The 15106-nt window shown below is 54.7% G+C and overlaps 1 protein-coding gene across 1 annotated transcript; it reads left to right on the forward strand.

Moving 5' to 3' along the window:
* Window positions 1-5059: 5059 nt before the first annotated feature.
* Window positions 5060-9397, forward strand: LOC308225919 (protocadherin-10-like; the record flags this gene model as incomplete). Its single annotated transcript, XM_080627152.1, has 4 exons — window positions 5060-7546; window positions 8635-8693; window positions 8798-8886; window positions 9138-9397. The coding sequence occupies 4 exons, from the start codon at window positions 5060-5062 to the stop codon at window positions 9395-9397; spliced, it is 2895 nt and encodes a 964-aa protein (XP_080483278.1).
* Between the last annotated feature and the right edge of the window lie 5709 nt (window positions 9398-15106).

The following is a 15106-nucleotide window of genomic DNA, read 5'->3' on the forward strand; positions in this document are numbered from 1 at the left end:
CCCGGGGACCGTGCCTCTGACACCCTCGATGACTGAGCTCCCTGACAGGGAGGAAAGAAGTAGGGCTGGAGGGGGGGGAAGGGGAGACCTGGAGGATCTGCAGAGCTCCTGGGTGCACATGGGGATGTTGGGGGTCTCAGGGGGAGCACAGTCCCAGGAGGGTGGGAAGGTAGAGGTGATCCCTTTCCTGGGAATGGGGACAGAGGAATGATGTGAAAGTGGAGATGGAGAAGCAGGAAACATCCCCATGTTTGTCCATGAATTTCTTTCCCAGACACCCAGGATGGCTGAAAATCATCCCTGAAACAGGGACAAGGGAGAACGTGCCTTTTTCTACCTTTCCCTTCCAAAATCACCATCCTAGCCCAGGCGTAAGGGACTTCAAAGTAAAATGTGGGCACCCTTTTATTGTTTGGGTGTTGGTGCAAGGAGATGTGCGTGAGGAGAGGACAAGGAAACATCCACTCTGTCTCTCAGCTCTTGGGCTCCTTGTTGGGGTCCTAACTCGAATGTTTCCAGCTGCTATTTAGTGGAAAGGAGGGGAGAGGATATTTCAGGCTCTAAGCACAGGATCATGGAGTCCTGCCAAGGGAAGATGTTGGGATTATGCTTGGACTTACAGCCCAGGGGTTATAGCCCCTTCCCACCCTTTGAGAGCTGACAGAGTACACCAAAAGACAGATACCATCAGGTCGATCCCCACTCGCTGCCCTGTGCATGAAGCTGGCTTGAGTCATGGGGCTGCCTTTAGCTGCCCTGTCATTCCAGCATTTCCTCCTTGGGACATCTCCCTGGCCCTGCCACCAAGCCTTCTGCTTCTTTTAGCACAGAGCTGAGCAGTTTCACTCACACTTCTCCCTGGAAGGTATTTTTCCAAGCCTTTAATCAGTTTTTCATCCTTCTTTCAGAACCGCAGGTGCAGGCACTGTGCAGTGTTCCAGGATCAGTCACGCTGGTGCCTGATGGAGCAGAGGTGTCACTTCGTCTCTCCCAAAGCCTCTCCTCTTCCCCCATGCAAGCATCACACTGTTGCACACCCTTACTTGTTTTCTGACCCCTTCCTTCTCAGTGCTTTCCAGAGGAGAGAAGCCATCCCACAGGACATTTTAGGGGAAAGCCTCTAAGTGGGTGCTGAGAGCAGTAAAAGTCCCAGCACTTAAGAGGGACACAGCCATTCTGATTTGGGTCTGAGGTCTGTTACTTCAAGAAGAAGACATCAGCCATGGAAGCAGCTCCTTTTGCAGGCTTGGGCTTGCCCATTGTGAAGCAGGAGCAGAGACGTTGGCTTCCGGAGCTGCTGGTGAAGTCTGTGTCCTACAAAGAGCCAGAACTGGCTCCTCCAGAGGCTGGACCCAATGTCCTGAAAATGCTCAGGAGTAGATGATGACTACAGGGGTAGGGCCAGAGCTCAGCCTGTGTCTCAGCCTCCATCTCTCCTGGGCAGAGGGATTGGGGATTTGTTCTTATGTGCTGCTGTCCGAGAGAATCCAGTGTGCTCTACCAGTAGTGGCCCTTGCATTGGGTGCCTCAGCTGCACCTTCTCACCTATAAACCACATGGAACTTCAGGAGAACTTCACTGACAGTTTTCCTGCAAACTTTCCCTGATGTGAAAGATCTGTCTGCACCACTGCCAGGAAGGATGAGGGTGCTGAGCAACTCATGCACCTCACAGGGCAGAGCCCATGGTTTAGACTTCCAGTGGGAAAGGAGCCCAGCATCCTTCATTGCTCCATTCCCAACCTCTGGACAAGGCATCTGTGAAAAGAGATGGATCCTTGACAAACACAGGACCTCTCTTGAAGCCAAGGCTCTCTGGGCTGTGGTCTCCCTCGCCCTGGGGACCACCTCACCTCTGCTACAGACTGGGGCTTTCCGAATCACACAATGGGTTTGATCATTCAGGATCTCTGGAGGTCCCTGGTGCATCTCTGCTCAGAGCAGGGCTGGTAGATGGGGTTGCACAGGAGGATCTCCAGGGATGGCAATTTCTGCCCTCTCTGGTCCCTGTGCCAGTGTTTTACCACCCTCACAGGGAAGATTTTTTTTCCCTCATAAGAATTTCCCTTCTCCAGCTCGTGCTTGTAGCGTCTGTCCCTGTGTGCTTCTGAAAGGAGATTGGGCATGTTTAATGTTTTGCATCCCAGCACCAAGAGCAGGCAGACTGCCCACCAGCCCTGATAAACACAGCTAGATGGCCACTGTTCCCTTCAGGGAGCCAAAGGTTCGGAGGGGAAGGAGCATCCTGCTGCACAGAGCTTTGTGCCTTCAAAGACAGAGCCTCCAGCACCTGACCCTGCACAAGCAACCCAGGACTGGCTTTCCCAGCCGTGCGGCCAGAGCTGCTGCTCTTTGCTTCTCCCAGGAGAACCCCCTCCCACTGCAGTTTCCCTCTTGGGCACTGCAAACTATAACTGCTCTCGCTTGGAGCAAGGAGGGAGCAGCAAAGCCACATGCACGGCTGGGCAAACGGCTGCCTTGGGGACTGGGGGAAGGGATGTGTGGTCTGGCAGGGACAGCTCTTGCAGACCTTTCTGCTGCCCCAGAACACAGCGGGCAGGGAAATGGAGTGAGGAGGGTGCCGGGCAGGGGTTGGTGCCTGCAGGAAGCTGGGTGATGGTCCCATAACCTTTCACTTTCTGCGTGGATTTCCGAGGTGGCTCAAGCTGCAGCAGCTCCTGCTACATCCCACCCTGATCCCTCTGCCTGGCCTTGCCAAGGCACATCACTGCTGACCTGCGGCAGCCGGCCACCCGCCTGCCTGTGCCAAGACATCTCAGATAGACAACCCCCGCCTTCCAGCTTCCAACGCCTTCCAAATCCAAGCTTCTATCCGTGTCCTGATTCCTTACACTGAGAGAACAGGGCTGAACGCCTGAGAGAAGAGGGGACTTAAAGCCCACAGGACATGAAGTGAGGTGTCATTTGGGGTGCTGGACTGTCACCATGCCACCTCCCCCATTCTGCTGTTCACCCTCCTCTGCTATGCCCCACTCAAAGCAAGGCTCTTTTTTGGGATGGGATCCTCCATCCCTCTGCAGCATCCCCAACGACCCCCAGCCTATGCCATTTCCTTCAGGAAAGGGATCCTTGGACAAGCTGAGCCCCTTCTCAAGCCCCCCACTTTTGACCTTGTCCCGCTGGAATCGTGGGGACTGGGAGAGGGGGGAAGAAAGGGACCCCAGTGTTTGGGAGGCTGAGGACAAGGAACAGGATGGGACTATCCTGTGGTCTCTCTTAGGGAAGGGAAAGGGGGGGGCGGGACAGATCCCCCGCCCCAAATGAAGCGGCGATGGAGAGCTGCGGGGGGGGAATCGCCGAGCAGAGCTGGAAAAGGGCAGGACCGGCCAGGGAGCGGGAAGAGGGGTGCACGAATCCTGCCAGGAGCAGGTTGCAATGGGGCAGGGAGGGGGTGATGAATATTTTAACCTGAATCGAACAAAAGGGCGAGAGCCGCTCCGAGCATTTGCAGAGACGGGGAAGGGCTGGATGGAGGGAAACGAGACCCTTGAAAATCTCAGTATCCCACCAAACCCCCTCCGTCCTGAGCAGCCCTTGGGGGGTCCCAGGGCCATCCCGCCTCCGGGGTCCCAGCCCCGGGCAGAGCAAGGATAACGGGGGAGAAACAGATCGTGGCTCTTGCCGCGGGAATGGGGCGGGAAACGGGCCGGCTGTGATCGGCGCTTCGATGGAGCCTGAGCTTGGCTTACCGGGAGCCATCCCGAGCCCACTCGTGAGCGCCCGGAGCCCACCCGATTACCCAGCCGGCGGTCCCACGGCAGAGGCACGTCCCGCGCGGGTCGGGCTGTGCTCCCAGGGACCATAACCCTTTTCCCCAGCCACACAAACCCCTCGGTCCCCTCCGCCTCCTGCTTCCTCCGTCTCCCGCTCTCCCCTGGATTCTGCTTCCCACGCGGGTCCCCGTGGAGAGGGGGGAGGTTGGGGGGGGGCTGAAGCCGGCAGTTCCGTTCCCACCGGGGACCGGGAGGCAGAGACAAAGGCAGTGAAATATCAGTGCACGGCTAAAGCCGCTCCGAGCCCCGCCGAGCCCTTAACTAGATCGTTAGGGGATTATCCGCACCCGAAGCAGGCGGGGAGGGGGGGGGGTGGGCTGCGTGTTGCCGCCGCTCCGTCCCGTTACCGAGCGCCCCCGGGGACGGCGCCGGTGGGAGGCGACGCGCGGAGCTGCCCTGGCGCGGCGGCGGCTGGAGACGGACCTGCGGGGAGAACGGAGTGGCCACCGGAGGGACCGCGGTCGGTACCGGGGAGGGGAGGGGACGGGGGGCGTCGCAGGGGTCCGTTTGTCGCCCTCCGGGGACCGGTGGGGACCGAGGCTCGGCTGAAAGTTTGTGCCCAAGGTTGGGGGGGGGGGGTGGCAAGCCCTCGGGTCTACGGCTGGATCGTGCCCCGAGCGCCAGAGGGGCTGACACTGGAGTAGCCGGGGGGGCCGGGATTAGGGGCGCGGGGCTGTGGCAGGCGGGGTGTCGGGGGGGGGTCTCTCTGTGCCTCCGCGCTGATGGGCTCAGCTTTATCCAGGGCTGTAATCCCCCCTGCTCCGGTAATTAAAAACTCCGCATTACAAGGAAAACGGTGTGCAGGGAAATGTAATCAAGTCTGGAGGGGCTTAACCATCTGGTAAAGGTTAGGACCGGCACGGCGGGGGACGCGGCCGGGGATTTGGCAGCCGCTGCGATCCGGGCTCCTCTTAATCTACCGCGGGGCCAAGCGCAGCATCTGTGGAGTAATACCGGTGCCCCGGGAAGCGATCGGTCTCGCTGGAGCTCGCACCGCCGTTAACGGGACCTCCCCGTGGCTAGCCCCCTCCCCAGGTGCGTTCAGCTCCGGTGAACAGGTTCTGCTGTGGCTCCTGGGCGCGAATTGCATCCCCTCCCCGGGGCCGGCAGGGAACGGGTTAAGTGGGAGCCGGTGGTCGCTGCTCGGCTCCCCCCAGCTCCAGGCAGGGCCTTCCCCCGCCGGCCTCGGGAGCCCGAACTCGCTGGAAGTGCAGGAGGGAGCAAAGGCGAGGAGGGATCCCTCGTCCCGGGGAGGGCGGCGGCACGATGGGGACCGGGGGCGGCTCCAGGCTGGGGCAGCTCTTCCTCTGCTCCGTCCTCTTCCTGCTGCTGGTCGGGCCCCCGGCACCGCGCCCGGCGAGGGGGCAGCTGCGCTACTCCGTGCCGGAGGAGCTGGAGCACGGAGCCTTCGTGGCCAACCTGGGTGAGGACCTGGGGCTGGACCTGTCCACCCTGTCAGCGCGGCGGTTTCGCATCGTGTCACGGGCCGGGGCCAGGCAGCACCTGGAGGTGAACCTAGAGAACGGGATCCTCTTCGTGAACGAGCGGATTGACCGTGAGGAGGTGTGCGAGGCGGGGGGGACCTGCCTGCTCCACCTGCAGCTCCTCATCGAGAGCCCGCTGGAGCTCTACCGTGTCGAGGTGGAGGTGCTGGACATCAACGACCACGCACCCACCTTCCCCTGGCAAGAGTATGTGCTGGAAGTGGCCGAGTCCGCTGTCCTTGGTGCCCGCTTCCCACTGGAGAGCGCCCAGGATCCTGACGTGGGCACCAACTCTGTGCGCACCTACCGCCTCAGCCCCAACGGCTTCTTCTCACTCGAGGTGCAGACACGCAGCGACACCAGCAAGTTTGCAGAGCTGGTGCTGGAGCGCGCCCTCGACCGCGAGCAGCAACGGACGCACCGGCTGCTCCTCACTGCTCTTGATGGAGGCGTCCCTGAGCGCTCAGGCACAGCTTACATCCTCATCACGGTGCTGGATGCCAATGACAACGTGCCTGTCTTTGACCAGCCCTCGTATGGTGTCAGCCTTCCTGAGGATGCCCCTGCTGGCACGCTGGTCATCCAGCTCAATGCCACTGACCTGGATGAGGGCCTCAATGGGGAGATCGAGTACTCTTTCAGTGGGCACGCACCACTGCGCGTTCGGGAGCTCTTCCACATAGAGTCCCAGAGCGGGCAGGTGCTGCTGAAGGGCCCTCTGGACTATGAACGGACAAGCCTCCACGAGCTCTATGTGCAAGCCAAGGACCGTGGACCCTCGGCTGTGGCTGTGCACTGCAGGGTGCTTGTACACCTCCTCGATGTGAATGACAATGCACCAGAGGTGACCCTCACCTCTGTGTCCACACCAGTGCTGGAGGATGCCCCACCAGGCACTGTTATTGCTGTCATCAGTGTTCTGGACCGGGACTCTGGGGACAATGGGCGTGTGAGCTGTGAGGTCAGCCCTGATGTACCCTTTGAGCTCCGCTCCTCCTTCCGCAACTACTACACGCTGGTCACCACACAGGCACTGGACCGGGAGGCTGTGCCTGAGTATAACATAAGCATCACTGCCCGGGACATGGGCTCCCCTGCCCTGCTGACCCACAGCACCCTCACTGTCCCGGTGTCCGACGTGAACGACAATGCCCCACGCTTTCTCCAGCCATCCTACAGTGTCTACGTGATGGAGAACAACGCACCAGGTGCCTCCATCTGCTCTGTCAGCGCATTGGACCCTGACTGCCAACAAAATGCCTACCTGTCCTACTCCATTGCTGATGGGCACATCCACGGCATGCCGGTGGGCACCTACGTGTCTATCAACTCAGACAGTGGGCACATGTATGCCCTGCGCTCCCTCGATTATGAGCAGATCCGCAGCTTCCAGATCCAGGTGCAAGCACAGGATGCGGGTTTCCCCCCACTGAGTGCTAACGTCACCGTCCACATCTTCGTGCTGGACCAGAATGACAACGCTCCAGTCATTGTTTCCCCCCTGCCACGCAATGGCTCCGTAGCCACGGAGCTGGTGCCACGTTCAGCCAGGCCTGGCTACCTTGTGGGCACAGTGTCGGCGGTGGATGCGGATGCAGGGCTGAACTCCCACCTCTCCTACCAACTCCTCCAGGCCACTGACTTCACCCTCTTCAGCATGGCACCAGACACGGGCGAGTTGCGCACCCTCCGCTCCTTTCTGGAGCAGGATGCAACCCGGCAGCGGCTGGTGGTGCAGGTGAGGGACGGGGGACAGCCAGCCCTCTCTGCCACGATGTCCCTCCTGCTTTCTGTGGTAGAGACCATGCCTCAGACTTTCTCTGACTTCAGCGAGTTCAGCCTCCCCACGGAGCCTTCCTCATCCTCCCCACTCACCCTCTACCTTCTCGTCTCCCTGGGCTCTATCTCCTTCACCTTCCTCCTTGCCATCCTCATCCTCACAGCCATTCGGTGCCGTGGAGAGCGTTGCTCCCATGGAGGTGATGGTTGCTTACCACCCTGCTGCCGCTGCTGCCCCGGCTCCAGAGCCTCCTCTGATGGCCTGAAGACATCCAACCTGACAGGACAGCCCCCTGCAGGGACCACGGCTGCCACCTGCCTCGACGTGCCTGGAGGTGGCCCCCCAGGCTACTGCTACAAGGTCTGCCTTGGTCCTGAGTCTGCGCAGAGTGACTTCATGTTTCTCAAGCCCTGCACCCCCCCCCGGAACAATGAGAAGGACTCTGGGAAGCGGTCCCAGCCAGGCCAGCATCTCCAGGTCTCAAAGCAGGTAACACTATGCCCTCGACAGGTCCCTCCAGCCCCCTCCTTCAGCCTCTGCCGTGCTTTTCCCAGATAATAACAGATGCTTTTGATCAGTGCAGGAATCAGGAGCCGTCAGGCAGTGAGAAACTCTCCACTGAGCTTTCTGACAGGCCTAATTACCCGAGGAAAATCCCTTCCCACCACCTTTTGCACCCATTAGAGGCAATGGAGATGCTCCAGTGCCTGGGGGATGTAGGATGGTGGGGGTGGCACCATGTGGGTGAGCAATTCACAGCCTGAGCATTACTGCTTCCTCTGAGCCAGTGGGAGTCTGCAGGGTCCCACTGCTGCATACAGGGCTGGTCCTGGCCCCAACATCACCACTTGTGTCCCCAGTTCTGGCACTGAGGCTGCTGTGCTGCACCGGGCTGTGCCGGCGGGGAGGGAGTGAGCACTTCAGGGCAGGATTTTGATGTCAACATTTGTTGGGTAGTGAAATGGGGAACGTCTCATTTTCCCGATGAAAGACTCTTTCTGAAACACGATTACAAGGCTGGAGAGTGATGAGGCGTCTAATCCACTTACATTTGACTTTTAATAAAACAGCCCTTCCAAGGAGAGCCCAAGACTGGCTGCCAAGAGGCTCTCCCCACACGTCTCCCTGCACCGCTGGACTCCCTTCTCTAATACATTAATGGGATTTTCCTGTTGTTCCTTGCAACCCACTCCTGGGATATTGGGTATACAGCCAGTTTCTGCACCTCTCACACTTTGGTGCCTGAGTCTTGGGCTAAGTTTCCATTGCACCTGCAAAAAAGGCTTTTTAATATTAACAGGAATAGGAAAAGGCCCTTTCTCTCCCAGAAGGACAGACTTTGGCAACTAAACAGAGAGCAAGCCTGAGACAACCCCAGGGCCTCAGGAAGGTCCAGAAGGGAACAACACTGCCTCAGTTTCCCTAAAATGGGAATGTGCTGCTTACTTCTCCACAAAGGGCATGGGGAAAGAGGAGATAGGGTCCTGCATCCCTGCCATCTGCAGCCTTGTACGGGCAGGGCCGGGTTGATTAAGAGGGTCCCAGTAACCAGCCTTGATCTTCCCTTTGTTTTCCAGATCAAGCAGCCCAACACAGACTGGCTGACCCCAAGCACGCAGCGACCTGCCCTGAAAAGGTACCAAATCCAGCACTGTGGGTACAGAGGGAGTGGGTGGAAGGGGGATGTGGGGATGGGGAAGTTGTCTCCAGCACAGCTTTGAATCGGTCTCTTCTCTTTAGCTCCCAGAGCCTGGAAGATGTGGGGGAGATACGTAAAGCCTTCCAGAAGGAGCACGAGAGGCTGTGCACACTGGTGACCCCTGTCTCTGGTTAGTACTGATGCAATGGGGCTGGGAAGACCAGAGTGTCTTGTCGCTTGGTGGAGGTGCAGAGGAGAGGGGGGGACATCCCTGTTCTAGCAGTGGTAGAGTTTTGTGGGGTGGGAGGGGTGGCCAGGCTCCGGAAGGGAGGTTGGTGACACATGGCCATGGGCTTGCACCCTGGGATATGTATATGACTGTCCCACTGAGCTATGGGTGAGACCTCCCCTGAGCTAATCTTGCACTTATCTCTCTTCCAGAGTTTCAGAAGGCTTCAGCAGGCACCAACAGCATCTGGACACCCCAGTACAGCCCCTTGTACCCAGGGCACATTCCACCCCTGGATTACCAGCACAACGTCTACATCCCTGGCACCCCCACTCTGCTTTCCAGCAAGGATGGGCCTCTCTTCCTGGGCCGAGAGAACAAGAACAGCTTCTCCACCTTTGGCAAGAGGAAGAAGATGACAACTTACTGTGACATGCATGACAACGTGGTTATCAACAACGACCTGAAATAGGGACCAGAGCTGGGCCTGGGTGGCACTGCCCCATGCCCTGGGCATTACTGATATTATTTCAGCTGCCAGGTCTACCCACAGCACACAGCTCCATGTATGGACCACTCAGGACTTTGTGGGGCTGCTGGGATAGAGCTCACCAGAATGTGGGGAAAGGATTTAAGGAGCAAGAGACTAAAAAGTGACAGGGGACAGCATTTCTCCCATCTCATCCTGCAGAGCTGTGTTGGCAGCAGGTGCTATTGGGGGTCCATATGACCAGATCAAAGCAAATCTGCCTTGAGATTACCCATTACCACGTCCCCTTAGGGACTGTCTATCTCTGTAAACATTGTCACTTCTTTGTCTTGTCTGGCTGTGTGAATGTACTGAGCTGCATGCCTGTATTTCTGTCTCAGTAGGCATGGAAAATGTATGCAGACCAAGCCTGGTTCAGTCAAGCCTGAACATAAATACTGGGACAGCAACCATTGCTTTGTCCCTGGGATCCAGTGTTGCATGTCCAGAGCAGCTTTTGGTGTCTGTCTTCTGTGGGAAGTGAATGCAAACCCCAGCAAGTATGGGTGCTTCTTTTCAAATCCTGGCCCAACCCTTTCTGGGTTGGAGATCCAAGTCCAGGACACAGGCAGGGTTCAGGACACAGCCAGTCTGCTCTGAGAACAGCAGGGGCTGAGCACACACAGATTGAATGGCCAGAACTGTTAGCTTAAGCAGCTGAGAGATGCATCAGGTGAGACCCTGTTGGGTAACTCTCTACCCCAAGGCAACATTATCTGAACAAAAGACGGTTTCCAGACATCAGAGGTGCCCCGCACAGGTGACATCCTCTACCCTCCTCCCCTTGCCCTCACCCTCACTGGGATCTCTGTTCTCCCCAAGTCCTGAATGCCTGGGGGACCCCCTGCACTGGAGGCCCCCCCTGTATAGGGCAGACATCTACTGTGCCCTGCTTCTCTTTAAGGACTCTTATCTGGCTGTCAGAACCCCTCCAGGGCAGGAATCCAGCCCCAGAAGAGCCTCTCCCCTGCCCTGACCACCCTACACCTGTCCACCCAGTCTGTCTGACACCAATTGCCAATCGCTGCTGTCACGGGACAGTTCATTTCCAATCTGTGCAGAACACGACAGCTCCTTCTCAACCAAGTTTGCTTCACGATGTCTGATTTGTACCAATAAATTGTATTTTAATAGCTCACCCTGGCTCCTGGCTGTCCCTGAGCTGCACATGACAGCAGGGATTGCTGCTCAGCTCATGGAGCACAGCTCTTGGCTCCAGGAGACATGTGTGTCCTGGCCTCCTTAGCTGCTGAAGCAGCTCAGGGGAGCTCATTTTATTCTTTTACCTGGATCTTGGGAGCTCAAGGTCACCTTTCCCTGGACTCAGGAGCACTTTGTGGTTGTAGCCAGGAGGAGCTATGTGCTGGAGAGGTCACTCATCTCCTTGCTGCATTCTCCAGCTTGGGCAGAGACACTTCAGGGATCTGCACCAAGGAGTGGGCATAGAGGGCTCTGAACTGCTGGGGAGAGGGGCTGGATCTGGCAGTAATGGCTTGTGTTGTTATTGTGCATTGCTTTCCATGGTTCATTTATGCTTTCTCATGGATGCTCACCATCCACCAGCTTGCCTCGGGAGTCACAAAGATAACCTGAATGTGTGCCAGGTGTATGGACCAACTGCCAGAGAATAGGTAAGCCTGGATCTGCTGGTGGGGTGACACTTGCTGTGGGAAGCAGTTCACCTTTGGATGAAGTCCCAAGACAGCCAAGCCATGGCTGTCCTTCTTGTCTCCCCTGCTTGTTCAGTGGTTGGCTTGGGGAAGCTGCAATGCAGTTTTTGGGATTAACCCAGAATAGTCCTTGTCCTCAAGTGAGTAAGATGCTCTTTACTGGAAGCAGGGGGCAAGGAGCGCTCAAAGGGGCCCCATGAGATTCAGGGACCCTGGAGGACAGTGCTTTGGGCATGAAAGGGACCTGGCTGCTTCTGGTGACTTCAGTCCCAACTCGCGTCTGCCTGACTGTGAGTAGATGAAATATTCCCTGTTCCAATTAGACAATAGGATGAAGGATTTTATGCTGCTGAGTTAATTTTTCAATGGTCTTTACAGAGTGTTAAGGGTAAGAAAAGAACCCCAAACAGACCTTTGTATTGCATTAGCCTGTTTCACTGTTTCAAAAGAACAAGAGAATTATGTAAAGTGATACAATAAAATTAATAACAGCCTCAAGAAGTAATAAAGACATCAAACAGACCTGACTCCCTGTGGGGCAGCAAGCATCTCCCTCTCCTGGCTTAGCTCCAGCAGTGTCTTCCCTGCCATTTTCAGATGGTGCTGGTCAGGCCCTAGGAGAGGACTGCAGTCCTTCCAGCAAAGCCACAGGGGCTCAGCTACAGCCCCTCTGCAGCACCTGCACAGCCAGGGGCTAAACCACAGCTACACCATAGCCCCTGCGGTTTAGATCATGCAGCGAATACATCCAGAGCACGTATTCGTGGCATCCAGGATCTAAATGATCTCACGGAGCTGGTGTTTTGTAACAGATCCCCAGGTGTGGCTTCCCAAAGGGATATTGATCTCAAAATTGATCCCACAAGCCACAGACATTTGAAAGTGATGTTTTACATCCCTGTCTTTGGAAATTCATGGGGTTGAGCAACCAGAAGCCCAGCTTTTGCCACCTCCTTGTGAGTGTGTATTTTCTTGGCATTTTTTAACCCTTGCTACTATGGCTCAGCTGGCACCCAGTAAATTTCTCCCTCTCCTCTCCATTACTCCTGGCCGTCCTCAGCCCAGGAGATGAGATAAATGCAAACGCACGTCCGCAACTCTTGCTAATCCCCAGGTTTGCATGTTCAGGACAGACCTCTTCCAAAAGGGATTTCAGGCTCAACACAGCACCCAGCCCATGCCCCAGCACCCCACATTTCCCAAGCATCTTCTTTTGGTTAGCTGAAGGAAATCCTGCACTGACAAGAGCTCAGTTTCGATCTTTCTTCTTTATCAACATACTGATAAAAAAGACAATAAGAAGGGACTTGCCTCTGGGGAGAGGGCACTTGCTTAAACCTAATTCAACCACTCTACTATCCCTTCTTCAAAGGGCACGCCTGGGCAGAATCGTCCATCTAATAGATGAGATCTCCTTTGAAGATCTCCCACAGGGACAGGGCATCATTAAAAATGCAAGGTCTTTGCCCTACAACCAGTTATTTTTACAACTCTTCCTCTGCTTACACTCCTACACAGTTCATGAGCATTAGCTTCTCGTTTCTGTAGTGTGGTAATGCACTGGGCATGAGGGCTGCTTTGGAGATGCACTAAACAGAATGCTCTCTATATACCCCTCTTATACAATCCAGCTCTCTCAGAGATCCAGAGGCAAATCTGGCTTTCAGGGACCTGCCAGCCAGCTTGAGATTTGCTTCTGCAACAGTAGGAAAGCTGCCATGTGGTGCAGTTGGCTGCAAAATGCTGCAGGCCATGCTAGGCAAGCACATAGTGCTTCTGGGCACCAGCACAAAGAGGGCTTTTTTTGTGCTCTTCCTATTGCTGAATAGACTCTTTGGATGGAAATATTACTTGGAGCTCTGTAATGACTTGAAAGTGTACACCAGAGAGACAGAATGAATGCAAAGGTAGAGAGGAAAGAGGCCAGAGAGGAGGGGCTGGTGCTCAGCTCTATTCTGGTCTGCCATGGAGTCAAGTGAAGTCAGTGAAGCCCTCAGGAAATCCTCAGGAAACCTTAGTGGGGACACAGAACTCTGCATGCGATCAGGTTAGGCTGGGTAGAGCTGTGGATACAGAGGGTCAGTATCAGCAGGGCAGAGCTACATTCCATGGGGACCAGTGTGAGCCTGCACCCTTGGAGGGTTCTGTATCCAGCCCAAAGTCTGTGGCACTGAGTGGCTAATTACTGTCTCCAAAGATGCTAGGACTTTGTTTTCTTCTCTTCTCACTTGAAGCTGATGCTGGAATGAACACACTTTGATTCAGTCAAGGCTGGGCCAAGATCCATCCTGGTTTCTTTTCCAATTGCCTCAGCATCTTAAATGTCTCCCTGCCCTGACCCTGCAGAGCAGCCTTCTGTTCGTGGCTGGACCCCCTCCTCCTGCTTCCTTTTTGATCTCAGTAGATATTTTGTACAAATAAATATCCTTTAGGTTTTCTCATACTGATTTAGCCTCTGCCACACTGCCAGCTGCTCTGCATCATTGTCACGTGTTGATTTGCTCTGCTCCTTTGCACCTTTTCTCCTTTTTACTGCTCTGAAAACCTCAGTTGCCAGCTCCTCCACAGAGATCAGATGAAAAAAGAGGCCTGGGCTAAGTGAAGCTTTTGCCTCCCCACTTTGCCTGTAATGTGTTTTTAATCTAAGTGGTGGAAATGTCACTGACTCTGTTTGCAGCGTTCTCTTGAGCGGAATTAATGCTTCTTGTTAGTGATAATATGACTTAATCAGCTTAATTATGGTGAGACATAAGTAGACACCTTTGTGTATTGAATAACTTATAACCTACTGGACCAAAAAGCGCGAATGAAGGCTTGGAAAATAAATTAAATATGACCCTTAGCGCAGTCTGCACTTTAACGATTCATCTCCCATGAAATTCAATGATTTGCAAACCTTACATTTGAATAAGTGATACATTTCTTGCATGTTTTAAACAATAGCAGCGACTTTGATTTCAGCATTTGGAATTCCAAGTGTTTCTCCGATGCCGGCAAGCAGGGAAAACAAGTTCATGGTAAACGGATTGAAAAATGAAGCATTTGTGCAGTCAGCTATCAGAAACACATCCCCAGGATCTGCAGGCATTGGTGATATTTATTTCAATTCATTGCTAGGAATATCTGCAACAACAGGTGAAAAAATGCACTGGAAGAAATGAAGAGAGAGCAAAGATTTCCAGAAGGGTCACTAATGTCGTCACATCAAATCTGCTCATTTCAGTAGCATCTACAACAGAAAATCCCATTAAATAGCTCCAGAAATGTCTTATCATACATTTTGCCTGCACAGAAAACAAATCTTACAAAGGAAAAAGAAGCAGGAAAAGCAAGAAAATGATTATGAGCATTAGCAGGGTTTCTGATAGGCCAGGATGCAGAGACTCTGTGATAGCAGGCTGCATGAAATAGAAAAATTGGGGTTAAATTGCTATGTGAACCCAGAAAAAAGATGAGCTGTCTGAATTCGTTCTGTTCTATTGCAATGAGTCACTGAATTTCTGTGTCCAAATCTTCCCCTAAGAAGCACTGGAGTTCATCGTGGTGCAAACAACAAAGCAGAGCTCCACACAGGGATTTTTTGCAGCCCAAGTCTATCTGAAATGCAGAGGTGAGTTTAGACTCCAGGATCACACGGAAGCCTGGCTGGTTTGATGAGTCTCCTCTGAAGTCCATGTCCATATTCCTTGGTATTTTAACTAACAGAATGTGTGTGTGGGGGTGTGTGTGTGTGTGTGTGTGTTCATACTGCCAGTAGTGAGGGCTGAAGGCTTATTTCTAATGTCAAAGAACTGCTGCTCTCTTACACCCAGTTTATCACTGCTCTTGCTCTGCAGTTGTTCAGTCTGTATTGACTAAATCTCCAAATCCCCTTCCCCAGTACAGATGGAGCATATTCACACAGGTATCTAAATGTAAGGGCTTTGACCAGGGGCTGAATCTCACCTATAGGATCCCTCTTGTCCCCAGTTTCCTCCTTGAT

The sequence above is a fragment of the Psittacula echo genome (genome assembly GCF_963264785.1).
Source record: "Psittacula echo genome assembly, chromosome: 11".
In the NCBI taxonomy this organism is placed as follows: domain Eukaryota; kingdom Metazoa; phylum Chordata; class Aves; order Psittaciformes; family Psittacidae; genus Psittacula; species Psittacula echo.